The sequence below is a fragment of the Ambystoma mexicanum genome, chromosome 1q (genome assembly GCF_040938575.1).
Source record: "Ambystoma mexicanum isolate Mex_15411 chromosome 1q, UKY_AmexF1_1, whole genome shotgun sequence".
NCBI classification, from domain to species: Eukaryota; Metazoa; Chordata; class Amphibia; order Caudata; family Ambystomatidae; genus Ambystoma; species Ambystoma mexicanum.
In genome coordinates, this window is record NC_090922.1 from 514,824,263 (window position 1) to 514,852,079 (window position 27,817).

At 48.0% G+C, this 27,817-nt stretch overlaps 1 protein-coding gene across 3 annotated transcripts in view; it reads right to left on the reverse strand.

Annotated features, from left to right (window-relative positions):
* Positions 1 to 27,817, reverse strand: part of LOC138530413 (guanylate-binding protein 1-like) — a 1,110,598-nt gene that overhangs the window by 269,955 nt on the left and 812,826 nt on the right. For all 3 annotated transcript variants that reach the window (XM_069640909.1, XM_069640906.1, XM_069640908.1), the window contains one exon: positions 26,738 to 26,950. In XM_069640909.1, the coding sequence (XP_069497010.1) occupies positions 26,738 to 26,950 (213 nt within the window). The remainder of the gene's footprint in view (positions 1 to 26,737; positions 26,951 to 27,817) is intronic.

Below are 27,817 nucleotides of genomic sequence, written 5' to 3' on the forward strand. Positions count from 1 at the left end.
GTTCCTGATAATCTATCGGTGAGCCGCGCTGCAGACAGTACCCTTCTGCGTTCCACCAGTCACAATGTAACTCCATTCTATGCATATTCAGAACTGCCTGCACTTGTACTATCTCTGATGCAATGTCGGCAGGGCCGGCGTTCATCAAAGGTGTATTGCAGTTAGATTCTGCCCACGTTCATGTTCGGGTCCCGGTTTTTATTCAGGGAGCCGCGCTGCATGTGGTGCTCTTCTGCACCCTAGATAACATTTAAATGTGTTCTATGCATACACATACATTTCTGAAATTCTTTGCCATCGCCATTACATGATTGGCAGAGGAGCTGCGCTTCTTGAGAGTATAATATAAACATCAGATTTCACTAGTCTGCACAAGCGGGTCCCGGTATTTTGTTCCGGAGGCCGTGCTGCACGCAGTACTACTGTACTGTCTTGATGTCATGATTGTGACCGAATACGCATCTCACTTACCATGAGTGTGGGATGTTCCTCCGAGCGTGTCCTGCTACAGCGGTCTGACTCGCACTTCCAGGATGACCAAGTGGTTGCTAAGGGACACGCTTTTTAGTGCCATATTTATGACTTCTATTTCGGTGCTCTGTCCCCGCACATTCGGACGGCTATTTTGGAGTGGTGATATGTCCCATATGCAGCAGTATTATTTCCTCAAAATTGGCAACACTTACTGCGTATCTTCTTGGTCACAAATGCAGCGTGCTAAAATATAAGTTTATCATAGCATAGCTTGTCCACAGTGGTTGCGTATCATGGGCAATCTATGCCAAGGTGGCACCTATGTCAGTGATCTGACGCTCTCAGTGGTGCGCCACAAGCAGCTACCAAGTGCACTACTAAATCGTGCTTTTATGCAGGATGTGCTCAATTTTTGGTTCTTCCTCTTTGTGATCCGATTATCACCCATCTTACTAGGTTAATCCACAGTTATTTATTGTGTTGTGGCCACAGGTGGCATTGAATTATCCATCTCGGTCTGTATTTTCGTGTATCATTATTATATAGCAACTGCGCCACAGTACTAAAGTTTCACCAATGTTTGTTGTATTGTCACAGAGGTAGCGTTGTATTATCTACCTCTGCGCTCTCGCTCTTCATTATGCCCTTCTGATAATTATTGAATGACATCCGCGTTTTGGGACAGCATGTCGCTGGTTTGACTGCTGTCACGCCCCCAGAGTCTGCTGGGAGGGCTTTATGCAGTTGTATAGCCATGAGTTGGTTGTTACTCAACTGATTGCATACTTGGTGTGATTATCTCATAAGGGCCAGCTCATGCCATTGAATTTCTTCGTTTAAGCCATTTTTTACAGTGTTAAGTCAAAACTCCAGTTTTGCTCCCTTCATAAGAGTAAGTGAGCAAAATGACCACCTTCGAGGGGGTCTGATCTTTTATGGTCAATTTAAACTGTTCTGGAGTGTGTCCACAAGCTTGAAAATGAGCCACGCGGGGTGCTGTGAGTCTTTTAGTTCTAATGCAAGACTTATGCTCTATCAGTCTCTTTTTGACTTCTCTTGCTGTCATACCTACATATCGTAGCCCACACGAATATGTGATGAGGTAGACCACTCCTTTGCTGTTGACATTCGTTAATTTCATTTGCCCCCAAGGGGTTTTCCAACCTATGTTGATGCTCGTGCTTCTAGCTGTCTGGGCGCACATTGTGCATCCACCACAGGGAGTGTGGCCTGTGGGTCTACTTGTTCCCCAGATTGTTGGTTCCATATCTTCCACATCCGTTTCTTTCAAGGTGTGCACCAAGCGATCTCAGCGGTTTTGTCTCCTATTTATCGCAAATGCCGGTAGTTCAAGGTGGCTCAATCCTGTCTGTGTTCAGAACTGGCCACAGTTTCTTAATCTCTTTTTTTAGAGAATTAAAGATGGGCAAGTAGCTCAGGACAGCTGTGATGTTTTCCCTTTTGTCAGGTTTCTGATGTTGTTGGAGGGTGACGCCTCTTGGTACGTTCCTTGCTCTTTTATAGGTGTCATTAATTCATTAGGAGCCCAACTTGTGTGTTGTAGTAGTGGGTCAGTGCAGAAGTCTCTCTGTACCTCAGGAACTGCCCAAACAGTAAATTGGCTCTTAGGGCTTGTGGGTGGTAGCTGATGTATTTGAGAAGGGAGTTGCGGTCAGTTTCCTTCTTGTATACTTTGGAGAGGAGTCGTCCATCTTGGGCTGTAATGAGCAGGTCCAGAAAGTGGGTCTCTTTTTTATTTGCATCAATGCTGAATTTTAGATGCACATTACAGTTGTTTAGCCACTGATGGAATGTGGCTAGCTCATTAGTTGTTCCTTCGAAGACGAGGAGCACATCACCAACATACCTTTGCCACATCACAATCTGTGCGATGTATGGATTGGTTTGTGCATAGATGTGTTCTATTTCAAAATACTCCACATATAAATTGGCCAAACTGGGTGAAAAAGTAGCACCCATTGCTGTTCCCGAGATCTGTTGAAAGAAGGTTTCCTCACACAGAAAATAATTGTGGGTTAGTGCAATTTCCACTAGTTGCGTAATGAAGGTAGCATGTCTGTTGGTCAGTCTAGAATTACTAGCCAAACGTCGTTGTACCATCTCCACTGTTTTTGGTTGGGAAATGCTCGTATATAGAGCCTCCACATCCATCCTGACCAGCCACTGTGTTTCTGTGTTGAAGGTTAACCTCGTCAGTAACTTAAGGATGGCCATGCATCTTCATTTTTGGTACTTTATTGTCATGATCTCTGCTTCCAAAAGGTCAGGGTTTTCCCAACTCCCTTGGAAGCAGATCCATAACCCAGGTTCCGAGTGCCAACCAGTCCCAATTGGGACCTTTTGGACCCAGTCCTGGCGCCAGTGGCACCAGGCTCATAAATATGCCCAGTCCCAGCGCTGGAAGCGCCGGGCTCATAATGCTTGGGTGGACTTACCTGCAGCAGACCATGCTGCTTACTTGCCTGCCAGTTGAGTCCCTGATCCTCTTCTGTTTGGAACTACTTTTCCTGTTGGGTGGGGCAGGAGCCACTCCCTAGATTCAGAACACTGGAACTCTTCTGGAAAGCAGGAACTCTTTTCTTACCTAGGCGTGGCTGTGGAAGGAGACACCTAAGCACTACAGGAGGCTATTTAAACCACACCCGATGGATGAATCTTGCTTTGCGTTATTCTGCATCCTCAGCAGCAGAACGCTCATCGTGTCTTCTGCATCTGATCCTGGGCCTAAGGAAAAAGGCTTACCATTCTGAATCCAGTCTTCAGCAACACCTATAAAGACAAGAAAGAACAGGTTAGCATTACGGTCTTCAGTGACAGCTCTTCACTTACCTGGTCCATCGGCTATCACCAACGCCTCGCGCTGCATTCCGGCATCTGAAAGACAAAGGCTTACCTACTCTTCGTGCGCTCCGGAGGTCTTCACACTGCATTCCGGCATCTGAAAGACAAAAGCTTACCAACTCTTCGCACGCTCCGGAGGCCTTCGGCGCTGCATCCCGCATCTGAAAGACAAAACAAGGTGCGTTTAAAGACATTGGGGAACTTTAATACTCACGTGCCATTACTCCTTTCCACATCTAACCCAGTGGGTATTCCGGCACCCTGCAGCCGCCCCGAACTTGTACCTGCAAAATAAAAAGACAGTTAGAGCGCATCGTGAAGCAGGCAACAAGCGCTTACTTATGTGCTTCCAGGCGCTTCTATTCATCACACGGGCTCCATCTTCAACTCACTTCAGCCCGCCATCCGCCATCGCCGGAACCCTGCAAAACAAGAGACATCATTACTAAAGACTTTAAAGACATTATAATTACTCGAAACTTACAGTTCGTGCAGTAAACGACGGACAGCAGTCCTCTGAAGTCAAGAGGCCTGCTCCCCTTATCCAGTGAAGAAACTGGTTACAGCACCCTGCCTCGAGGCAGATGGAGAGCACGGCGTTCACTTACCTAAGGTGAGAGCGTTAACCTTTGGGGTTCTACAGGAGAAGAGAAAGGGAAGAAGAGAGAGACATTCAATAACCCAGTTCATTAATCCCACATTTTCTATCTGCAGACATCTTACCCTTCGAGCCAGACATACAGTGCACAGAGGTCCAGCCCAAAGAGCCAGCCGTGTGTTACACATCACCTTTGAAGATACGGTATACGCCCAGTCAAGACCGGCGCCTCTACGGGAATCAGGTGAGCGTTTCATTTATCCCGTAGGAAACAATCCACATATTAGGACAGAGGTTCCAGGATTGAGTTAATGCCGGAGACTATTGGACGCCCCGGCGGTGGTGTTATTCCTTTATGTACTTTAGGAAGCGCATAAGAAAACTGGTAGTCTTGGAGTATTCAGTGTCAAAAAAGCTGCTTCTTTCTCACTGATATACCCTTCTGAAAGGGCTTCTTCAATGATGGGTGCAATCATGGCTCTAGTCAGCGGTGTAGGATCTGCAGGTAGAGGTCTATAGCTGTTGGTGTCATTAATTAACCGATATACCATATTGGTGTAATCTATGGTATCCATTAGGACTGTTGCTCCACCCTTATCAGCTGGTTTTATGGCGATTTTACTGTTGTGTGATAGATCTGCCAATGCGGTCAATTGCTCCTTGGTGCAATTGTTGTGCACAAAAGGTGGACTTGCCTACAGTTCTTCTAGTTTTTTTATCAAGGCTTGTTCGAATGTGATACATTCCGCTGTGTTGCTTTCGGACGGAGGAAGAAATTGGGTGGTCGGCGGTCCATAAAATCCGAGGTTGCCTGGTCGTTTTTCTCTTGGAAAAATTGTTTTAGTCTGATCTTCCTTAGTAGCTGAGTGATCTCTATTCGAGTTTGGAACGGATCAGTGATAGCCATCGGAACGAGAAGGAAAGGCCCTTTTGGAGAATTTGTATCTCTCCGGGTGTAAGGACATGTGTAGACAAATTCATCATTAGGTAAACATTGGTTGTTGGAATCCCTGTCCCGACTGCGGGTTATCCGCAGTGAAAACGTCTGCCGCCTGGGTCTGCCTCTTTGATTGCCTCGTTGTCCTAAACAATTATTGTTACTGGTGCCTGTTCCCTAGTTTGCTGGTGTTACGCTGAAAAGATGCTCTTGTGGCAGCTGGTGGCGCTCAGGTAAGAGTCTGTGTCACCCGGCGCTGTCCGACTAATGTTGCACGAGGAAAACGTGTTGTTTTGTCTCTCTTTACAGATGCGGCACGTGAAAATATGGAGAGTCACAAAAGGATGCCTCCGGTGGTAAATCAGGTAACTCTATGGTGGTAAGAATTATACTTGTTGGTTCCCTCGGCTCACCTTGTGGTTTTCTTTTGTCTCCTAGGTGCCAAAGTTCGGCGAAGAAATGATGGAGGCAGCGCCGACCCGAAGGATGCTGTGAAGAATGTTCTTTACAGGTCCGGAGACGAGATGGATCCAGAATCAGGTGTGGAATAGAAATAAGTTTGTTTTCTAACCTTCTCCCTTTCTTTCCTCTTTGTTTTAGGAGCTCTGGATTTGAGGCGGGCGTGGCAGAAGACTGGATGCAGGCTGCAGGCACGGTGAGTGTTACGCTGCTGGATGCAGAATAACGCGAAGCGTGTGTTGCTGGTCGGGTGTGGTTTAAATAGCCTCAAAAGTAGTCCCAGGTAAGTAGTCCCTAGAACCACACCCGAGTAAAAAATAGGCCCTGTAGAAAAATAGTCCCTTTCAGGCTTCATTTTGGATTGGAGTTATTTGCAGCATGGTCTGCCTGAGGTAAGTAATGACTATGAGCCTGGCACCTTAGGCGCCAGGACTGATTCCTACTATGAGCCTGGCGCCTTAGGCGCCAGGACTGAACCCAGATAGCCCCTAGCCAGGGCTGCTGAGGTTTTACTAAATGTCTAGATGCCTGCTCCCGGGGCTGATGGGCTTGGTCCGGATGCCTGGGCGTAGGCATCATGACAGCAGGGTGTGGTGAAGCGTACCTGTTGCCGCTGACGTATTCTGGCATCGTCATCTGAACTGTAGCTGGAATTGTTTGATGAGCTGCATTGATTATTTCGAAAGGATCTTGCAACTGCCTGAAAGCCCTGTTGGTAGGCATCTTTTCTTTCTTGCTTAGCTTCTTGAGTATAATATTCATCAGTAGTCTAGGGGTATACCTTGCTGTGTGTAAAGACGGCCAGATCTTTTATCTTGGTCATGATGATATCATGAAATGTTTTCATCGAGGTCTCCAATGCTGCTAGTTTTGTATTGTAATTTTACAGAGCGAATTTTGTCTTTGGTGGAGTCCAATTTTTCTTGTATGTGCCACATTAATTTTCTGAAACAGTTTTTGCAATATTGATGATAAGAATTAGCCAGTCGCGGGGGCACTTGTTGGCAATAAAAGACCAGTCCTTTCTAAATTGTAGGTTGTCCAGGAAGTTTCTCGACTCTATATGGATGGCTTGGTTCAATTCTTTTAACTGTTGTTAAATGCTGTAACTGTATTCATTGTAGATGCAGGGACAGTACTTTTCTTTTCTTTCCTATTAGGAAGTGCACAACCTCCGACCCAGGGACAGGGACACCCAAGAGGGAGAGGGTGTTCTTTCGCCTGGGGATATTGGTAGTATACACATTAAATGAAAAGTAAATCAGTATTACTAGGAACTATGTCTTGCTCCGATAAGTGTTCTTGTGTGATATAATTGATACTCTACCTAACACGTAGGGCCATCCTTTATTCTTAATCAGGTGCCCCGATTCTTGTTGTAATCCTTTCTTTTTTCACCATTTCTATCATGGTTGTTCTTTGTTAGTCTTTCTTCTACCATTCTGGGAGGGGGAAGTCTGTGCGTGTGTTTTGCCTTTACCGGGAACCCTTGGATGTCCCCATCTAGGCTCCAGTTTGTCTGGGCAGGCAGGAAGTGGGGGAGGACCTTTGTCTGCCAGAGTGCCTGAATTGAACCAGTTCCCACTTGGGCTGATTGGACAGCCACCCGCCCCTTTCTCCAAAATGCTGAGAGAGTTTGCAGAGGAGTGTGTGGGAAAACTGAATAAAAGGTTAGGTTCCTGAGGTGAAAAGCAAATCAAACACTGGAACAGTAGAACCAAAGCTGAAGACGACCAGAGACACCTATAGACCGTTGCAATCACTTTGAAGTGACCACTGTTGTCCTGACCCTGTTTTCTAATCGACAGAGGAAGAGGGTGACTCCTTCCCTTTGGCTGGTGGGACCCACCAGCCCTGAGATGAACTACAAATTGAGTCATCTCCCGAAGGATAATTTAAGAGGTTTTACCTCAAGTGGACTTTAGCAAAACTCCCCTAACACAGTTAACCCTTGATTCTGTGACATGTTGTAAGGGCACTAAGTCCTCATTGTGGGCACATGGACATTCTGAGATGTTGGAAATATCATGTCTGACATGCTTACTTTGGAACAACTAGAATCACTGTTAAGTGCTCCTGGTTCATCTTGTGAATTACCTTTTTCAAGAATGATGTTGGTTGAAAAGCGTATGACAATATCCCTGACCAACTGATCCATAGTGCGTTCTCCTTGGTTCCATTCTGCGGTAACCAGGATGCGTAACTTTGGCATGTTGCATTTTATTTTGTGCAAAACAGATCAATGTTTGGATGCCCCCAACGTGAGAATATTTTGTCTACAATGTCTGTTTGTAACTCCCATTTATGTTCTGAGGGTTGATTTGTGTTTCTGCTTAGTGTGTATGCTAGTCAGTTGTGTTCCCCTGGAACCTATTGAAATAGGTGGTACATTCTTCTCTTGAGGCTCCTCTTCCAAATCTTCTTTGCTAGTGTGGACAGATTTATGGAGTGAGTCCCGCCCAGGTTTGTAGATGTAATACACGTTGGTTGTGCTGTCTGTTACAATTAGTACATTCTTCCCTGTTAAGTGACGTTGGAAAGCTTGTAGTGCTTTGTAGAACACTAGCAATTCTAGAAGATTGATTTTTGTTGGGGCCAGTGTCTGTGTCCACATGCCGTGTGCTGTATGGTGGAGGCAACTGAGGCAACTGGCTCTCCATTGTATGAGTGATGCGTCTGTTGCGATTGTGGTGTGTATTGGCAGGTTGGCAAAGGGTTTTCCCTTTAACAAGTTTTCCTTTGTCCACCACTCAAGCGTCAACACCACTGGTTGTGAAACCTCCACTAGATCATCCCAATTGCGTTATGCTAGTGACCATTGTTTTGCTAACCACTCTTGCACTGGACGCATGTGTAGCCTTGCATGTGGCACAACAAATATGCATGATGCCATCATACCAATAAGGTGCATTACTTTCCTGACTGTTAACTGATGACTTGACTGCATAACAAGGGATCTTCTTCAGTATGTTTTGGACTCTCTCGTTAGAGGGGAAGACCAGAGCATCTTCTGTTTGAATGATAGCCCCTAGGAACTGTTTGTCCCGACTGGGTGCTAGGCGTGACTTCTTTTAGTTGATAGTGAAGCTCAGTGGATGCAGAGATTTTGTTGTGTACCTATTTTGCTGACATACCTGCAATGTCTCTCCTGTTATTAGCCAGTCGTCCAGATAAGGGTACACTGGGATACTTTCTCTGCACAGGTGTGCTACTGCTACTACTGCAAGATAGAGGGCAGGAGGGCTGATGCAATTCCAAAGGGAAGGGCCTTGAATTGGTAGTGCGCCAACCCTACTTTGACCCTTAGGTATTTTCGATGTGCTGACAGCACTGAAATATGAAAGTATGCATCTTTCATATCCAGTGTTGCCATATAATTTCCCTTTTTGAACAAAGTCATAACTTCCTACAATGTTGTCATTTTCTAAACATTTGAGGTTTGACCTATGCGTTTGTTGGTCTCAGATCAAGTACTGGGTGTTTTGTCCTGTCTTTCTTTGGAACAAGGAAGTACACATTTGTTTACCTCTGATGGTGGGACGACTTCTATGGCTCCCTTCTCTAGAAGTGCTTCTACTGCGACTTGTAGAATAAGTTGGTATCCTCATGACTCTTACTGGATGATTTGCAGTAGTTCTTTGAATTCCACACAATATGCATTCCTTACTGTTGACAACACCCACTTGTCCGATGTCATCCACTCGCATACATAGGTGAATAGTGGAATGCAACCCCCTAGTAGGGTGGACTGAGAGGGATGTCATTGCTTGGTGGGGGCAGCCAAACCTTGAGTGGCTTGGCCTCTACCACTGCTATGCCCCTTCTGAATTGTCTGGGAAAAGATTAATGTGATGTAGACAATTGTCCTTGGTTGGCATACCACAAGCTGGAGCCCATTCCAGAGGTATAGCTAGTCTGGGCTGAGGATCTTGTGCAACCATGACTACGAAAACTACGGTGGTTGGAATAGGAACCGCTTTGTTGAAAGGGTATATATGAAATTTGCCCCAGAGCTTTTAGAGTTATGTGCTCGCTCTTTGGCGTTTCTAGAGCATCATCTACTGCCTTACCAAACAAGACAGGATCCTCTCTACAAGTATGTTTCGCAGTGTGGCCTAAGTTTCCGGTCCAAACCCTGAATTTCTTAGCCACAAATGTCTTTCGGTTAGTGCACACTCTGCTACTATGCTACCAGAAGTCTCAATGGCATCAAGTGTACTTTTGATAAGGGTTTTTGCTGTCTGTTTGCCCTCAGTTAACATCTGAAGTATTTCAGACCTAAGAGGCTCATCAACGCCGCTAACAACGTCCTCTACATGGTCCGATTGTTCAAAACTTGCTGTAAGCGAAGTATTATTGTTGATGCGCATTTGGAAAGCACCTTCTTCCTACCTTCTTCCCCAGGGCATAGATCCTTTTACTCTTCTGATCAGGAGGAGCGTCATATGTGGCTAACGGAGTACCATCTCTCTTGCGGGTAGTAGTAACCACCAGAGAATCCGGTTTTTGATTCCCTTTGATATAAAGGGGGTCTGTGGGTTCTGGCTTAAATCATTTCTCAATAAGTGGGTTAACTATTCTGGTTAGGGCTGTAGTTGAAAGGGACAGTAATAATATTTTAACTGATTGCAATAACGGGATATATTGCCCTATTTGTTTCTTTTCATTGAGAATATCAACAACAAAATCAGTGTCCCCCTCGGACTCTCATGGGTGTCAATTTTTAAATAATAGGCTGTCTTTTTAAGAAGATTGTTGTATGTAACAAGTTACTTACCTGTAACTGTTGTTCTCCAGCATGGGTCTGGCATGGATTCACATGCTCAAGAATATTCCCTGTCGCCAGGCTGGGAATTCTCGGTAAAGAAAAAAATCAGTTTCAGTTTCGGTTCTGAACTGTCTTTCTACTAGTAACCAATCACTGGTCTCTGGGTCATAGTACTGCCAGCCAATGACTGCCCTCTCCCTAAGCCCCTCCTCTGGCAGCCATTTTCAGATTTGGTAGCACGTAAAGCGGCAGTAGGACCAAGAGAAGAGCCGCAGAGGGGTAGGAGGGAGGGTTCGCATGTGAATCCATGCCAGACCCATGCTGGAGAACAACAGTTACAGGTAAGTAACTTGTTCCTTCTGCTCATGCTCATGAATACAAGAATACATAGCAGTACACACATGCACAACCACGTGAGGTGGCAAGGCTCAACATTAAGCATTTCAACAACTCAACATTGAGCATCTCTTACCTCCTGACCAGGCCCACCTTCAGGCGAACAGGTTGCGCAGCACAGCCTGGCCGACTCTGGACTCCTCCCTGGAATCCTGGTTGACGCAGTAGAATCTCGTGAAGGTGTGCATCGATCTCCACGTAGCAGCCCTGCAGATGTCCAGCAGGGGTACACCAGACAGGAACACTGTGGTAGCAGCGATCGCTCTGGTCGAATGGGCTCTCAGACGGCCAGGCAACAGTCGGTTTGCCAACCGGTGACAGTGCATAATGTAGCCGGAGAGCCATCTGGAAATGGAAGCCTTCGAGAGGGCCTTCCCTTGGTTCACAGGTCCAAAGTTCACAAACAGCTGTGATGTCTTCCGAAGACTCTTTGTGCGGTCCACGTAGAACTTCAGCGCTCTAGCTACATCCAGCGAGTGCAAAGTCCTCTCAGCCGGCGACAAAGGCGACGGGAAGAAAACAGGTAACACCAAGGGCTCGTTGAGATGGAAGTCCGACAGCACCTTGGGCATGAAGGAGGGGTGCGTCTTCAACACCACCCTCATCTCGTGGAATGTCAGGTATGAAGGTTTACAGGAGAGGGCCTGGATCTCTCCCACTCGTCGTGCGGAGGTGATGGCCACAAGAAACGCTGTCTTCCACGACAAGAACTTCAACGGTGCCGAAGGCAGCGGCTCAAATGGCGGCCCCATGAGCGTGGTCAGCACCACATTGAGCTCCCACGCCGGGGCCGGGGCCTTCACCGGCGGGAACGATCAGAACAGTCCTTTAATGAACTCCTTCACCAGGCGATGAGACCATAGAGATGACCGCCCCGGAGTTCTGGTGTAGCGGGAGATAGCCACCAGATGGATCTTGATGGAGGAATGCGCCAGCCCCGCCTTGGCCAGCGATTGCAAGTACGGCAGCACTTGAGGTGCCGTAATCCGCAGAGGGTTAATCTTCTGTGCACAGCATCAGACAGAGAACCTCTTCCATTTGTGTCCATAGCACTTGAGAGTCGAGGACGCCCTGGCCTTTGCAAGCACCTCCTTGCAATCTGCCGGGATATTGTACTCTCCGAACTCTAGTGCTGCAGGAGCCAGGCCTGCAGGTTCAGCGACCCCGGGGCTTTGTGGTGGAGGATGGCGCCTCCTTCTCTGGCGAGAAGATCCGCGTCTGTCGGCAGTTTGACTGGGGGGGACGCTGACATGTCCAGAAGGTCCAGGAACCAAATCTGCCTCGGCCACGCCGGTGCGACGAGGATCATCCTGCACCGGGACCATCTGAGTTGATTGATGAGTCGCAGCAGCAACGGCAACGGTGGGAACGCATACAGGAACAGGCCGTCGCAGGGGAACGAGAAGGCATCGGCCATGCTCCCCGGCTGTGGAAACCTGCTGGCCAACCTCCGGCACTTGGCGTTCGTCGCCGTCGCGAATTGGTCAATCTGGGGATTGCCCCATCGTCAGAATAGGAGATCCACTTGATCCTGCCGCAGCTCCCACTCATGGCACGAGCGCAGCTCCCTGCTGAGTGAGTCGGCGATGGTGTTCTTTATTCCTGCCAGATGGAAGGGTACCAGAAACATCCCTTGGGCGACGGACCAGTGCCACAGATCCTGCGCTTCCTTGGATAGGGCTGGGGATCTGCTGCCCCCTGCTTCCGGATGTAGAACATCGTGGTGGTCTTGTCGGTGAAGACCCTTACCACCTTTCCCTTGAGGGACAAAAGGAACGACCTGAGGGCCCAGAACACGGCTCGGAGCTCCAGGACATTGATGTGTAGTGACCTCTCCTCCGGGAGCCAAAGGTCTCTTGAGTGGAGATCTCCGGTGTGCGCTCCCCATCCCTCCAGGGAGGCGTCCGTCGTCACCGTTTCCTGATGTGCCAGGGTCTGAAAGTCCATGCCCACCGCTAGATGCACGCGGGTGCCCCACCACCGGATCGCTTGGTGGAAAGTCTTGTTGAGTGAGATCCTGTCTTCGAAACTGCCCGCCGCTTGCATCCAACGGGCGTCGAGGAACTCTTGCAGTGGTCGCATCCGCAGCCTTAATAGGCGCACGAGGTAGATGCACAAGGAAATCATGCCGAGTAGGGACTTGATGGACCTCACCCTGGCCACGTTCATTGTCAACAGCCGTTGTGCCTTGCCCAGGATGGCCTTCGTCCTTTCCTCCAACGGTGAAGCCAATCGCGCCACTGTGTTGAGTCTGGCTCCCAGGAACAGGACGACTTGCGACGGTAGCAAGTGGGATTTCGCGAAGTTGATCGAGAATCCCAGATCCGTGAGCAGTTGGACGGTCTTCGCTGTGTGATCGACGGCGAGTTCTCTTGACTTTGCTTGGATGAGCCAATCGCCCAGATAGGGGTAGACGTGCATCCCCTGCAGGCGCAGCCACACCACCACTAGTGCCAGGCACTTGGTGAATACCCTGGGCGCCGACTTCAATCCGAAGGGAAGGGACGCCCCTGGACCACGAATCGTAGGAATTTCGATGTCCCTTTAGAATGGGGATGTGGACGTAGGCATCCTCCAAGTCCAGCGACGGTAGGAAGTCACCTTCCTCCAGCTGTCCCAGCACGTGCTGGAGGGTGACCATCCGGAATTTCTAAGACTTGATGTACTTGTTTAGATGACGAAGGTCCAGGATGAGTTGCCAACTGCCGGTCTTCTTCCGGACAAGGAAGTACCGCGAGTACACTCCGGAGCCCCGGAACCTTTTTGGGACGAGTTCTATGGCCCCCTTTCTTAGCATCGCTCGTACCTCCAGGAGTTGTTGTGGGACGTGGTTTTTCTTCCTGGCCACGGGTGGTATACGGGGACACCTTCTCTGAAATTCCAGAGTGTGCTCGCGGGCCAGGGCATCCAGCACCCAATGGTCGGTGGAGATGAACTCCCACATGCTGATGAATTTCGCCAGCCGGCCTCCCACTGGGGTGCTCAGGTGGGGGCCCGACACCACAGGCGGTTCAGTCCTGCTTCGTCGCAGCCTTGCTGCCTTGGCCTCCTTGGCGACAACAACGCGACCCTCCTGTCTTGCTGCGTCCTCTGTAGGCTTCCTGCGACGAGGAGTGGGCTGCTTGGCGGTACAACGAGGAACCGCCGCCGAATCCTTTGGCGGCACCTTGCTTGCTTCCGGAGTTCGGAAAGTGCGGCCGTCGTTGTTGAAGAACACCCAAGGCCCGAGCCGTCTCAGTGTCTGCCTTGATGGCCTGCATTGACTCGTCCACTGTCTTGCGAACAGGTTGTCCCTGTCGAAAGGCATGTCCAGAACCCTGGTCTGCACGTCCTGGCGGAAGTGGGTGGCCTTGAGCCAACTGTGCCGGCGAAGGCAAACGCAAACGCTGTTGCCCATCTGACGTAAGCCGGTGTTGGCGATGTCCGTAGCCACTGTAATGGTGTGGTCCGACGCCACCTCACCTTCCTGTAGGATTTCCAGGGCCTAAGCCCTCTTGTCGTCCGGGAGGAAGTCCAGCAGGGGAGCAATCTTGAACCACAGCTCCGTGTTGTAGCGTGCCACGATCGCGAGTGTTGGGCGCTTTAATAGTCATCGCCGCCGACGAGATGACCCGTCGTCCCATGGCGTCCAGCTTCTTCCCCTCGCCGTCCCGGGGGGATGTAAAAGTTGAGGCCGTGGCTCCCGCCAATTTCTTCTTGGAGGCCGCGGAGACCACCGAATTTGGGGACGGCTGTGCTCTGAGGCACATAGGGCCAGAGTCCGGGACCCGGTACTTCTTCTCGTACCGGTCTCTCTTAGCGGGAGCCGTGACCAGGTTCTTCAGGAGTTCCAGCCCCTCGTCCCAGATGTCATCCAGTAACGGGACTGCGAGGACAGTCTTCCTCTTGCCCTCCCGTCGTTGGTAGAGGAAGCCCTCTTTCTGTTCTTCGGGGTACAGCTGGAAGAGCTCAGATGCCCTGGCAATCATGGCGTGGAAGGATCCAGTTTCGGCAGGGGGGGAGCCCCGGGGAGGTGGTGATGGGAGGTCCATCCCGTCGTCAACACCGTCGTCGCCCGTCCCCGTCTCCGTCCCCATCTCATCCCTCGGAGGAGGGGATGGGGGAGGAGTATGGACTTGTCTCCCCTTGTTAGGTGGGCTCCCCGACGGTCCAGGCTCCGCTGGGTCCTCGGTGGGGGGTTAAGGGCATCCTTGTCCTTATCTCTGTACACAGAGCCTGTATAGCCATCAGGATAGCTCCTGAATTGTCCCCTGGTACGGGTACCGGCTGCAACGGGGCCAAAGGTTGGGGCGTGGGGCCCTCTGCAGCCCTATCCTGTTCATCGGCTCCCCCGTTGCTCCCTTCGTCGGCCTCGTCTGGATCCTTCCGACTTCCTGTCCAGGATCCTTTGGACGCTAGCCAACTCATCCTCGAGGTGGTATCCGTGTCCGTTATGTCTACCGTGCCCCCCCCTCTATCTCCTGCTGGGGTTTCACAGGGGTCTTCTCGATAGGCAGAAAAGAAGATTCCCTCCGGAGTGGCAGAGAAACTCTAGCCCCTGGAGCCATCTCCACTGGGGAAGCCTCCGTAAGTTTCGCCAGGGCCGCCACGACTCCTTCAATCGAGGCCTTAGCCGGGTGAATCAGGACCTTCACGGCCTTGGGCGCGCCTCACTCCCCCTCGGCTGTCTCTGTCGGGATCGACCAGGGCTTCTCCTGAAGCTTACCCGGGTTCTCCGACTTCCTCTTCACCGAGCCAGAGCGTTGGCTCGTGGTTGATTGCGTCAGTGATAAAGCACCCTGCCTGGCAGCCGAGGAGCCTGACCGATCGGCGCTCCCGGTGCCCGCAGACTCGCAGTGCTTAGCGTTTTGTTGGGCCCCCATCACCGTAGTGCCCTCAAAGGTCTTAGAAGACCGCTCAGACTTCATCCTCTTCTCACCTGCTGCTGGGCTCTTCCCCTCCAGCCAGTTGGTGAGCCGAGTACGATGATCCTTCATTGTCCGTTCGGACATGTTCTTACAAAACGCACAGTCCTACTCCACGTGCAATTTGTCGTCGTGAAGGCAGTTGAGTCACTGAGAGTGCTCATCCTCCTTAAAGACGTTCTGTAGTCCGCAACCAGGGCAGCTCCTGAACAGCTTGGATCCAATAGGTGTCATGTTTCCCTTGTCCTGGGCGATGTCCATGAGGGGTAGGCCTCAAAGATCTTCTGGAATCCTCCGAGAAGTGGAAACTCGACGAAAAGATGCCATTGAGGGGCGTTGAAAATTCCGAAAACGGGTCCCCATTGATCGGAAGTAGAATCGGTGGAGCTTGAGGCTCGATTGACAGAAAATATAAGAGTCAACTCTTCGAAAAAATGCAAAACGCAGTAAAAGCTCGAGAGCTACAGCACGAGGACTCCCAACACTTGAACGTGCGGTAAAAATCTGAAGATGACTGCCAGAGGAGGGGCTTAGGTAGAAGGCAGTCATTGGCTGGGGGCAGTATGACCCAGAGACCAGTGATTGGTTACTAGTACAAAGACAGTTCAGAAACGAAACAAACTGATTTTTTTCTTTACTGAGGATTCCCAGCCTAACGACGGGGAATATTCATGAGCATGTGAATCCATGCCAGACCCCATGCTGGAGAAAAAATATGATCATCAATGGGTAATGAAGATATGAAAACATAAATGATGTCTGGGGATAGGACAGTATAGTCATCTGGTTCAGTGCATGGATCTTCTTGTACAAAAACCTCATCCTCCTCATCTACATCCCCTTCAAATATGGCGGCTCATAAGTTTGTGTGGGTTGCATGCTAGCTATCTTAGTTGGAGATTCCTCCTCTTGTACCACGTTTACATTAGATAGGATGTTTTTCTAAAAAATCCAATGAAAGAAGCCATTTTGTCTAGTGTTTTTTCAAACCTATCCATAGTCCAAGCACCACTAGAAGAAGTGACATGCACTGGAAAACCCACCCCTTCGCCCTGACCCCATTGGGCTTGTTTTTTCTTTTTTAGTGTTTCTACTAAAGAGGAGGTGCTACCTGTGTATCCTGTCAGCCGATGCGCTTTATGTTTATGTGTGGCTAGTTTTGGTGTGGAACTAGGCGTGCTCGGCATGTGTGTAGTTTCAGGAACATGAGCTGAGACAGAGGTTTTAGTAGCCGCCAAGCTGCTTGCTGTGGGGAAGTGTTCCCCTCGAGATGGGTGCAGTGGGCGATGTGTGTTTGTGAGAAACAATATGCTTCTGTTTGCTTGGCTTTGGCGTACTATATGCCGCACATGGGCGCTGCATGTGTTTTATATGTTTGCCTTTGTCGCCAGGGGGAAGCCTCCTTAAGAGAGCAGGACGCCCCCCATTGGGAGCTGTGGACTGGCACTCTGAAATCCTCTTGATTGCCAATCGGATGTCTCCTCAGAGTCACTAATGAAGCCAGGACTGTCCTGCTCTGCAAATCCTCCACGCTAGCAGGGTATTCCTTCAATGCCTCAGCTTGCATCAAGTAGGCTGCCCAACATTTTGATCGCTGAGCCTTAAGCGCCTTCAGTCTGAAGAGCTTATACGCTCAACATTTGGCCTCCTGTTGGTCTCTTGGAAGACAATGGTTACACACGTTGCACTTATCCTTCCAGGGGAATTCCCAGTTACAAGAGTGACAAAACGTAAAAGAAGTCTTCTCCATGGTTAAAGTTTGAAGACAGTGAGACAATATTATGTAGGAAATGTATGGAGGCATTCTTGTAAAATATGTTAAATGTTTTCCGCATACTCTGCCTAATATGGAGGCCGAAGCCTGAAGAGTTGTAGGCCATCAGCGATGCTCCGGAACCCTTGAGTGCTGCAAAGTTGCTGTCGAAAGTCAGCAGGACCCGTTGAGCAAGCCTGGCGAAGATAGTCATTCAAAGTATAATAATCTATATTAATAGTTTTATATAAATGCTAGATGACGAGCAACAAACTCCGAAAACTAGAACTCTGCGAAATGCGACCAACCCGATGGCGGGAAAAAAACAATTTGAGAACCTCGACATGTGAAGGATCATGGGTACTGTACACGTCACTTTTGGGATAGTGTTACATACATGCTGTGCCAACATCCCTTTTCAAAATCTTTATTATGGAGCAAGTAATATTCCGTACCAACCACTAGATATCGGCCTATGCAAAGTATGTGATTCTAAGCACATCCACAAGCCTCAGAAACATATATACAGTCACCATAGGTTCATAAAATGCATTCAATTACTTTAATCAATATAAGAAGGTAAAACCTAATGCAGTAAGATGGAACCAAGTCACAAGAAATATGCCTTTGCTTCATAAGTAATCCCTATTAAGAGTGTGGCCTTGTTTCCAAAAGTCGCACTGTTCACAATGCTTCTCCTCAGAATGTATTGATGCAGGAAACATACTTGTGTTGGTGATTATTCAAGGGGAGATATGCAACAAAGTTACTGGTAAGTAAAAATGTGTTCTTATCTTTCAGGTTTCACTGCTCAGGTGCGACAACCAAAAAGCAGTGGAATGGAAGGATATAAAGACACTTGTTCTCAATGTTATGCTATGGAGGACAGGGGAGGCAAATTCTTTGCGTTTACTTATCCTCCCCTGACTCACATTTTCCCAGAGGACTGGATGTGTCGACTGGTGGGGGGCAGGGTGGAATTCGCTGGAGGTCGAATTTCCTGCTGTGGTTGCAGTGAGAGGTGCCCAGGAGCTGCAGTGCAAGGATTCTTCTGGTCGGGTCCAGGATGCAGAAATGCAGGAGGCCCGATGCAAACCTCTTCAGGGCACTTCACAGTACAGGGGAAGGTGAGTTCCAAATACGGCCACCTCACACAGAGTATGGAAGGCATCCTTCAAGTGGCAGTTGTAGATGTCCTTACAGAGTACGATCCCTTGACATTGGGAGGCTAAAATTCGGCAGAAAGGAGACTTACACCACAAGTTGACGACCACCGAGATTCCAGCTGCAAATGCGGAACAGCGATGGTTCTAGCGTGGTAGCCCATAGGAGAGCTGGTCAGTCCCCCGGATAGTCCAGGGACACTTCCGAAGGCTCAGGATGTCTGGATCCTCAAGAATACATCAAGACTGGTTGGTCCCACCTGTCCAATGGTTGAAGCGCCGCACAGGGCCTTCGCAGATCAGGTAGTCCAACATAGCTTCACCGGGCCAGATGCAGGCAGGGATGTTGGGCTTTTCAGGAGTCTTCATCAGATCTTCAGTCGACTGTTCCTCTACAAGGAATTCTTGGCTACAACGCTGATCTGAAGAAATGGCTGCAGGAGTCCTCTTCTTATCCAAAATCCAACCGGGAAGCAAGTCCAAGCCCACCAATAATACGGATCGGCACCATTCAAACAGCCAGAAATTATCCAGTCCATTGGATTCACTCATGCCCCACACCTAGACTTACTGGCACTACGGATGTGCAGTGGGATCAGACAGTCCCATCCACTTCCTGAGGTACGCACACACAAATGGTTCACTAGTCCATGAAAGATGCAGCTTTCCAGGGTAAATGCATGACCTTATATGGGATTTTGCTAACCTGGCAAGGCAGGAAGAAGGCCAAATAACAATATAGAAAAAGAAGAAGCGCAAATCTCATGCTGGACATTTTAGGGCACTAGCCATGTTTTGAAGCCATATGTGGTAAACAGGAATGTGCACACTAGAAATAACACAACAATGGTAAAAATATATCTGTTGCCACCGGCTTGTCTTTAGGCACAAATAAAAGAAACCACAAATCCCATATGTAAAAAGCTAGGGAGATACAAAAGTATACCCATTGCACTGCATTGTAAGATACAGTGTGCAATGTTAAAAGTTACAAAAAGTAAAAACCCAAATGGGAAACAGTTTCACCAGAACGGATAGTCTGAAGGACTGATCAATTTACCCATGACAATTGAGCAAAGGGCCAGGGGAGTGCAGCTGAAGGCTGAAGGCTTCACTTCCCTGTAAAAAGCCAGGACAGGTACAAAAGCAAAAAGTGTGAGGGGTGGAGAGAAAGTTGGCAAAAGAGAAAGCTTTCCTACCAATTGCTTTGCCTTGTTTACACCTCTATGTTTAAACAATCAAAACTGCATGGCGAGGGCAGCAGGCAAGCAGGTGTTAATGGCAACAAGCCTCCCTGTGCAATGTCAGGCTCACTTCAAATGAGTCCCACTATCGTAAAATTAGGGACCACACAATTTACCTGGAATGCCTGTAAAGGATTGGTGAAGAACGACCAAACCATTTTTGATTGGCTTCGTCCTTTAGTCACAACTGTCAGAAAACTCATGACCCGGATTGCTTGGGTGAACATGTGAGTAAAATGTTTTGTATTTGGTCTCAAGATGCAAGTGTATTTTTCCTATGCAGTTTAATGTTTGTTTAATGTAGCAATGACTGTGCTAAGCAATAAACTGTCATGATCATGAGTTAATTCAATTAAACAAAGAAAGAAAGTATACTCTAAGCAATACAGATCATCACAGCACAAACAGCCTCCAAATGTCACCAGCATTTATTCATCCTTCTGTGCATCCTACACTCTTCTCTATTTCACTTTGAGATAGGGGATGGGGGGAAAGCTTCCTCTCCGTGCTTATCCAAGAAAGATAGGTAGATCTGTTGCAAGTAAATTGTAATAGAAATATATATGGGGTTGGCCTCTGGGTAAATGGGGACATGAATTTAAACAGGAGAAACAGAGGTAACAAAGGATACGATTACAATAATAGGATTGGACTATGAATGAAAAAAATATGTACAGGCGGAATTCACAGCTGTGTATGGATGGTATCCCATGGTTTGAACTAACTAAATTACTTCGTTGTCATTTACTTTGTGGGTATTTCTTGGAAATACTTCAAATATGTATATGCATTTGTGGGGTAAGGGGTAAAAGGTGGGTGGAGATGGTTTAGGATGGAGGTGGCAGTGAAGGGGAAGAGGGATGTGGGGGTTGAACACCGCCCAAAAAGGAATTGAACCCAATTACAAAGTAATTTAATTAATTGAAATGAAATGGAACCACACGGGTGCAACCGATGGGCATTGCATTATGCACAGAAAACGATGAATACAGTTGTAGGTGTCTGTAATAAGGTTTTCCCCCTACATGCACCGTCACAAGTTCCCGTCACTGCTAAATGGTCAAGATGTCACATTGTGTGGACAATTATTGATCCCTAACCTCCCTTTCTGCCCCTAACCTCTTTGGAGTCTAGCTCAGAGAGGGCCCCTATTGCATAATTCCCTATTCTCACTTCACCAGTAAAACCCAGGACATCCTGTCCTTGCTCACCTCTTCCTCTCACTCTCTCGGCCCCCCTCTGGCCACGTCTCCCTCTCCTCCACCTTTCTCCTCTTTCTCTCTGACAACACCTGATGATGTTTGTAGACAAGTCCGATTTATGAAAGTTTCATCTAAACAGGTGCTCCCCTGCTCCTCCAGAACCATCAAGGACCACATTGACACCCTCACTCCAGCCTCCAGATTTCTACAATCACTCTTTTGCCACTGGTTCTTCTCCTCCCTCCTCAAGTACTCCCTTGTGCAGCCCCTCCTTAAAAAGCCCTCTGCCGACCCTACCTGTCCGGCAAACTATCACCCGATCTCGATCACTTCTTTCCTGGGCAAACTCCTGGAAAAGCTGGCCATCTCCCAGCTTACTCTCCACATTGAATCTGTTGGTTGTTTCCATGACCATCAGTCTGGCTTCAGAGCAGCCAGAGGCATACAAACTGCTCTCTTGAACATGAAGATCTGCTCTCTAATCTTGATTCTAGCCTTCCTTCTGTACTCATCCTCCTGGACCTTTCCTCTGCTTTTGACACGGTCAATCACACCATCCTGATCAATCAACTCTGTGAGAACTTGGGCATCACTGATCAGGCCCTAGAGTGGTTGACCTCCTTCCTCCTGGACCGACCCTCCCAGGTCCAACTTGGGTCCTTTCTCTCCACCACCTCTCTCTCCACATGTGGTGCCCCCCCATGGCTCTATCCTCTCACCGTGGCTCTTCAATGTCTATTAGGCCCCTTTGGCCCACCTGATCTCTACCTTCTCCTCTAACTTTCAGTGTTATGCATATGACAATCAGCTCTCTTTTAGGCTCCCCTCAGCCTCCTCTCCTCTTTCGTTCATTCCTGACTGTCTAGCCGCAATTCAGGTTTGGAACAATCTCTGCCTTAATGCCAGTAAGATGGAGATCCTTCTCATTGGGACCCCTGCCCCCACTTTCCCTCTCTCACTCTGGCCACCCACCTTGGGCCTTCTAACCTTGCCTTCCTGTGAGGCAAAAAATCTTGGGGTCATCTACGACTCCGCTCTCTCTCTCTCTCTCTCTCTCCTCACATCACATCACGAACCTTGACAAAAAAGCACACTTCCAGCTGCACCTCCTGAGAGATATTGAACCTTTTCCCACTTTCCCCCAGAAGCTCGCTGTTCCCAGAGCCCTGGTTTTCTCCAGGCTGGACTACAGCAACATTCCCTTTTTCAATCTGCCTACCTCTACTCTTCGCCCCCTGCAAATAATCCCGAACAGGACATCAAGACTTATCCTTGATCTCAAGCCCAGGGACCTTATCTCTCCGCCCTGAAATCTCTCCACTGTCTCCTGGTTGCTGCAAGGATCAAGTTCAAGACCCTCTGCATCGTCCACAAGGCTTTCTGGGGCTGGGGCCCGCACTACATCCAACTCTCTCTTATGAAATACCTTCCTTCTAGAGCCCTTTTCTCAGCTACCTCCAACTCTTTGAGGGTCAGACGATTCTCCAGGCAGAGAGTGGGGGTTATATCCCTCTCCTCTGCAAGTGCCTACCTGCCCATCACAGACTTGAGCCAGACCTCCTGGAGTTCTGGAAGCATCTCAAGACCTTCCCTTTCTCCTCTGCCTTCTCTCTCACCCCTTGCTAACTTACCTCTATGCTGCACCGACTGGTTGCTTGGTTCCCTCAGGGTCACACTGGGTACCATGCCCCTTCACGTCCAGTCTTCTTTTGCACTGCCTCCTGGGCTACCGCACACTTAGGGGCTGTAACTGTAACCCCTAGAGTCCTATGCCTCCTTGCTGCCCCGATCGCACTTCCCCCTGTCCTCTCCCTTGCACTGCCCCCTCTCCTTCCCCCTGCACTCCTATTATCGCACTTGCACAATCCGAATGACACAAGGCTTAGTAGGGTCGTTTGTCTTGTTCATCCCTATGCCTTCCCTCCTGATGGCATTATTGAACCTATCAAAGCGTCTGAATAGTTATCTCCAACTGTCATTATAAGAAAAACAAATAACACAATTAGGATGTGTGTGGACCTACGAGACCTTAATTCCAACATATGGGTGTGCAAACATCCACTGCCAAACATACATCAGATCTTGCCTACTATGAGAGCAGCCAGATATTTGACCACTCAATCTTTATTCAGCTTATCACCAAATAGAATAAGATGAAGAGTCAAAGGGCCTCACCATGAGTTGGGCGGTGCAGTAAGAATGCAGCAGTAAAAGTGTTACCTTTGCATTACCGCACCGCCCAACTATGAGCGGGGTCGAAAGTTGGAGGATTCACCTCCAGCTCTGAGCTGGAGATAAATCCACTGACATTCCACCCATTTTTGGCACAATTACTGCAGCGGCATTACCGCTGCAGTAATTGTGCCGAAAATGCCCCATTGAGTCCAATGTAAAAATGGGGACTTACACTGCCACTTGTAATCCAGCGGTAATTGCGTTGGGCAGTATTCCGGCGGATTTAATGTCGAGATACCACCCAACTCGTCATGAGGCCCAACGAGTTTAACTTCATTCGTTACACAATGGGTGCATTTAGATATATGCACACGCCATTTGGCCTGGCCTCAGCAGCGGCAGTATTTCAAACACTCATGCAACATCTATTTGGGGGACTTGGAGGAGTTTTAATAACAGGGATAGATATGAATGGACAAAATGCATGGTGTTTTTAAACATTCTCATAGTTAAAAATTGAATAATGTTAATTGTGTGCCAGAAGTGAAATATTTGGGACATACAATAAACAGAGAAAGAGGTGAAGGTTAAAGGAGGTGTCAGAAGAGCAAGGAGAGGTGTCAATAGAATACAAAGAGGCGGTACAGGGGTGTCAGAAGGGTGGTGTTAAAGATAGAATGGAGGAAATTGAAAATGTTTTGTTTGGGAAGATGGCAGAAAATGTGCTGGAAAAGTTGGTTAGTAAATAGACACCGGAGAATGCGGTGGAGGCAGAGAAGAGGTTAAGTGGGGAGACTGTGAGGAGTATTTATCATTTTTCTGCTCCATACGCTCTCCTAGTGAGACCCCCAGCACTTTTTGCTGGACTTCTGGACCTTTTTCTGAAATCCTGAATGAGTGGAGCCTTTTTCCACTCATTCATTCTTATGGGCTCTTTGTATTGTACCTATCCTATGGAGTTCATATTCCTCCATAACTCTTAAAGGCATCTGTATTTTACTATTGCAGCACACAGCTCCTTATGGGCAGTATAACTGGGGACCCTTAGGGTCCTCCTTTGAGATTTTATTTATCCTAGAGTAACTACAGTTATTAAGGATACTTAGTATCTCTCCTAAAAACCTTATACTCTGAGAGATTGGCACACACCACCTTATGTGGAGTGCCTAAGGAATACCTAGTATCCCCCTTCTCTCTGCTCCTCTGACGTTTTAGCCACATAGACAATCTCCTAGCTATGGCTGGTAGCAGTGGACGTGTTGTACTAACTATTGTGTGTTTTCTCTACCGCCGGCTATGTCCTTAGCCTCGGTAGTACACAATAGGGGCACCCAAGTACCAACTTGGGGCCTCCCTTCTATTTTTGCCATTACTAGCATGGTTGTTCTTTGTTAGCCCTTCTTCTACCATTCTGGGAGGGGCAGACCTGTGTGTGTGTTTTGCCTTTGGAACAAACCCTTCGCTTTTCCCGCCTAGGCTCCAGAGTGTATGGGCAGGCAGGAAGTGGGGGAGCAGTTTTCCACCCCCATGTCTGCCAGAGTGCCTGAATAGAACCAGCTCCCACTGGGGGTCTGGATGTCCTCATTGGACAGCCAAGCGCCCCTTTCTGTAAATTACTGAGAGTGATTGCAGAGGAGTGTGTGCTGGAACTGTATAAAAGGTGAGGCTCCTGGAGTGAAAAGCAAGTCAACCACTGGAAGCTGAAGTAACTGAAGGAGACGACCACAGATGCCTGTAGACTCTTTGCAACACCATGAAGCGACCACTGCTGTCCTGACCCCATTTCTGTGCGACAGAGGAACTCCGAACAGGACGACTCCTTCCCTTTAAGAGGTGGGAACAACCAGTCCCAAAGCGAACTTTGATTTGAGCCATCTCCCGAGGTCCTGTGAGTTGCCAGAGCTGCGGAACCCCAATACCAGGAGACCTGCTGCCCATTTCGAGTGCATATTCGTGGAAAGGCCGAATCCGTCCACGTCTTTGCTGAGCCCTCAAGGACACTCCAGAGACCCAATCCAACTCTCCCAGACCCCCTCATCAGAGTACGGGACTGCAGAAAGCGAAGAAGATAGATTGGGCAAATCGCATCCTTTGTTTGTGCTGCAAAAAAGGTGCCAAAACCACATAGTGACCAAAGAAGTTGATGAAAGCCAAGCCAGAGATAGGCCCTCCCTCGATACTGCTGCTTAGAGATCCCTTCCATTGTCCTGTCTTTCGTCATCAGACCAAGGAATCCGGAGGTCTGGTCCAGAGCTGCAACATAGCGGAGCATCCACCACAAATGTTTTCTTCAAACCTAAGTTACTGTGGGGAAAAAGGTATTGCTTATCTTATTCCAGAAAGTCGCTCCAGAGCGCTGGAGTGTATGTAAATATGGCCAGGGAAACCCCCTCTTACCTCTGCTGCTTGTTCCCGCTCTAGTGAGTCCTTTCTCAAGGTCTCTTAAGTTGGTGAAATCTTCTTGTATCTTCTTTCCCAGAGACTAGAAAGTATCTACAGGAATCTTTGACTTCTACTGCTTTTCAAGACATTAAGCCTTTCTGAACTGCCTTTTAACTAGGGTTGCATTTTGGAATTTAAAAGACTTTCTGTGCATGGAAAATGCCTCTAGAACCCGAAGCTCTGCTAGGATAACACTAACCCACAGTTTTCCTTCCAAAAAATCAATACCTTATATGTGTATGCAGACTAAATGCAATTACTGTATTACTTTGTGGGTGGCGTTATTACCAATAGTACTGTCAAACTCCTGTAACAATTGTATGCGTTCAGGAACTACCAACTAAGAAGTGACCCTTTGAAAGTATTGAAAAGTATACCTATGTGTGTGGGGTTAATGTATTAAGTATTTAAAAGTGACTCTTGTGTAAATATAATCAATCAAATGTATGTGTGTTTCTTTAAAGTGCATTTCTAACTGGGTTCAGTGTACTTACCTGCAGCTCACATCTTCCTCTTAAGATAAGCCTGACTGCTCTGCCACTCTTCGAAGGTCTCCAAGTAGTACAGACTGATACTAAGAGTTGGGGCTCTACAAACCACTGGGATACCTTACTAAAGTCTTACCACCAAGTAGGACTTTAGGAAAACTCCCCTAACAGAGACAAGGAGGTCAAAGGTGGAGAGATCGACAAGGTGGAGTAGGAGAATACTAATGCAATGGTTAGAGAACACACTGAGGAAGTTGTGGTGAAGACTGGAGTCACTAATGAGCTGTAGTATGGGCAGGAGACGGGTGAGTCTTAGATATTGAAGAGGAGAAGGAGGTTGGAAGAGACTATTGATATCTGGAGAACCCTTGTTGGGAGGCCAGAATCCCCACCAGTGCTGGCTACCTTTCCATGAGAAACTGCAACACTGCCTTTAAACAGCACAGAAACAGTTTGGAGTTATCCTAAAGATAAAAGGGGAGATCACTGCAGTTGAAACCGTATGGCAAAGTGAGAGACTATATTAGAAGTGAGCCCTGGAGGGGAAACAGCTTATGAACCTTGAGAGACTTTGTGGTAGCTTTCATACACCCAGTTTCTTGTTTTGGCCACAAACTGTACATAATTCCTGAATAAGCCTTTGTTACGCTTCATATTTGAGTCTGCCTGTCGGTTGACTTTCAGTGGCCATTCTGAGAACACTTTAAATCACCCAAAACAACTTTAGAGTATGCAATTTCACCTTTGCTGTTCACTGCAAAATGTTTGGTGCTAAGTAACTGAAATTGATGCTTGGATGGTCTGATACAATTGTGCGCACATTTGTGACAATATTATGTACCACTGAGCCACAGCCAGAGATGTGCTTTTACCTTGAGGCCTTTGCCAGGTATGAAGTTGTAGTTCTCCACCATTTGTCTTTGAGCATTCATAAACATTTGGTAGCCCCCTGGCTTTGCAAAATGTCCCTTGGACACCATCTCTTCAATGCTCTCCTGTTCTTCTAGCAGCCAAGCCATGCAATGGTCAGACGATGCCTGATCGTTGCGCTGTTGGAAATCTTCACGCTTTGCTTCCACTTGATGCTGTGGAGACAAAGATAGGACAGTTGTTTAAAACATGTTGCAGAAGGTGATGAAGTTGACATGTCCGGGATCATGGAAAGTGAGCTGTGAAGGTGCATCCTGCTCCTATCTCCATATATATCCACTACAGAGACCCAGCCTCAAAGATTAGATTTTACTTTGCCAATGGTTTTCGAATAAACATCACAGTGCATTTTGGGAACATAATAGAAGCCCAACTTTTCCATCACAATCTAAAATCCAGTACAAAATCGAACCAACATCAGGATTAGAGTCAGATACCACCATGCCTGGAACGAAATCAGGACAGCAGTTCTAGCAACATGGGGCTGGAGTTTGTTAGGAAAGATTTTATTTTTTCTACTTTCCTCCCATGAGAAACTTTTACTTCTTGCTTTGGTTTTGTAGAATGGTAGCTTTGTACTCTTTAGCTGGTTAGTTACAATAGGAACACATAAGGAATACCATTGGGTCCCATCACCCAGGCTAGCTCAGCTTCAACTGACACTGGCTAGAACGTTAACATACGCTCACAGGACAACATTCTACACTAGCACTCCAACATTCTCTCAGCTCATGCATTCACAGACACGCACTTCACAACATATCTCCTTCTCTTACCACAGCACACCAACACACACACACACACCTTTGCTTTACCACACATCTCCCTCTCATGTATACACAACATACACATTCTCACCACAACACTGCACCTTTGAGGAGGTTGTGCTACTCTGTAAAAACTTGTAGGAATGACCCTATTTACCAACTGGGACATTACTATTCCACCTCTGATAGATGGCGGCAGGCACAACCTCCCCATCATAACTTTTTGGAGGCATGACCCCCTTTTCCATTTACACT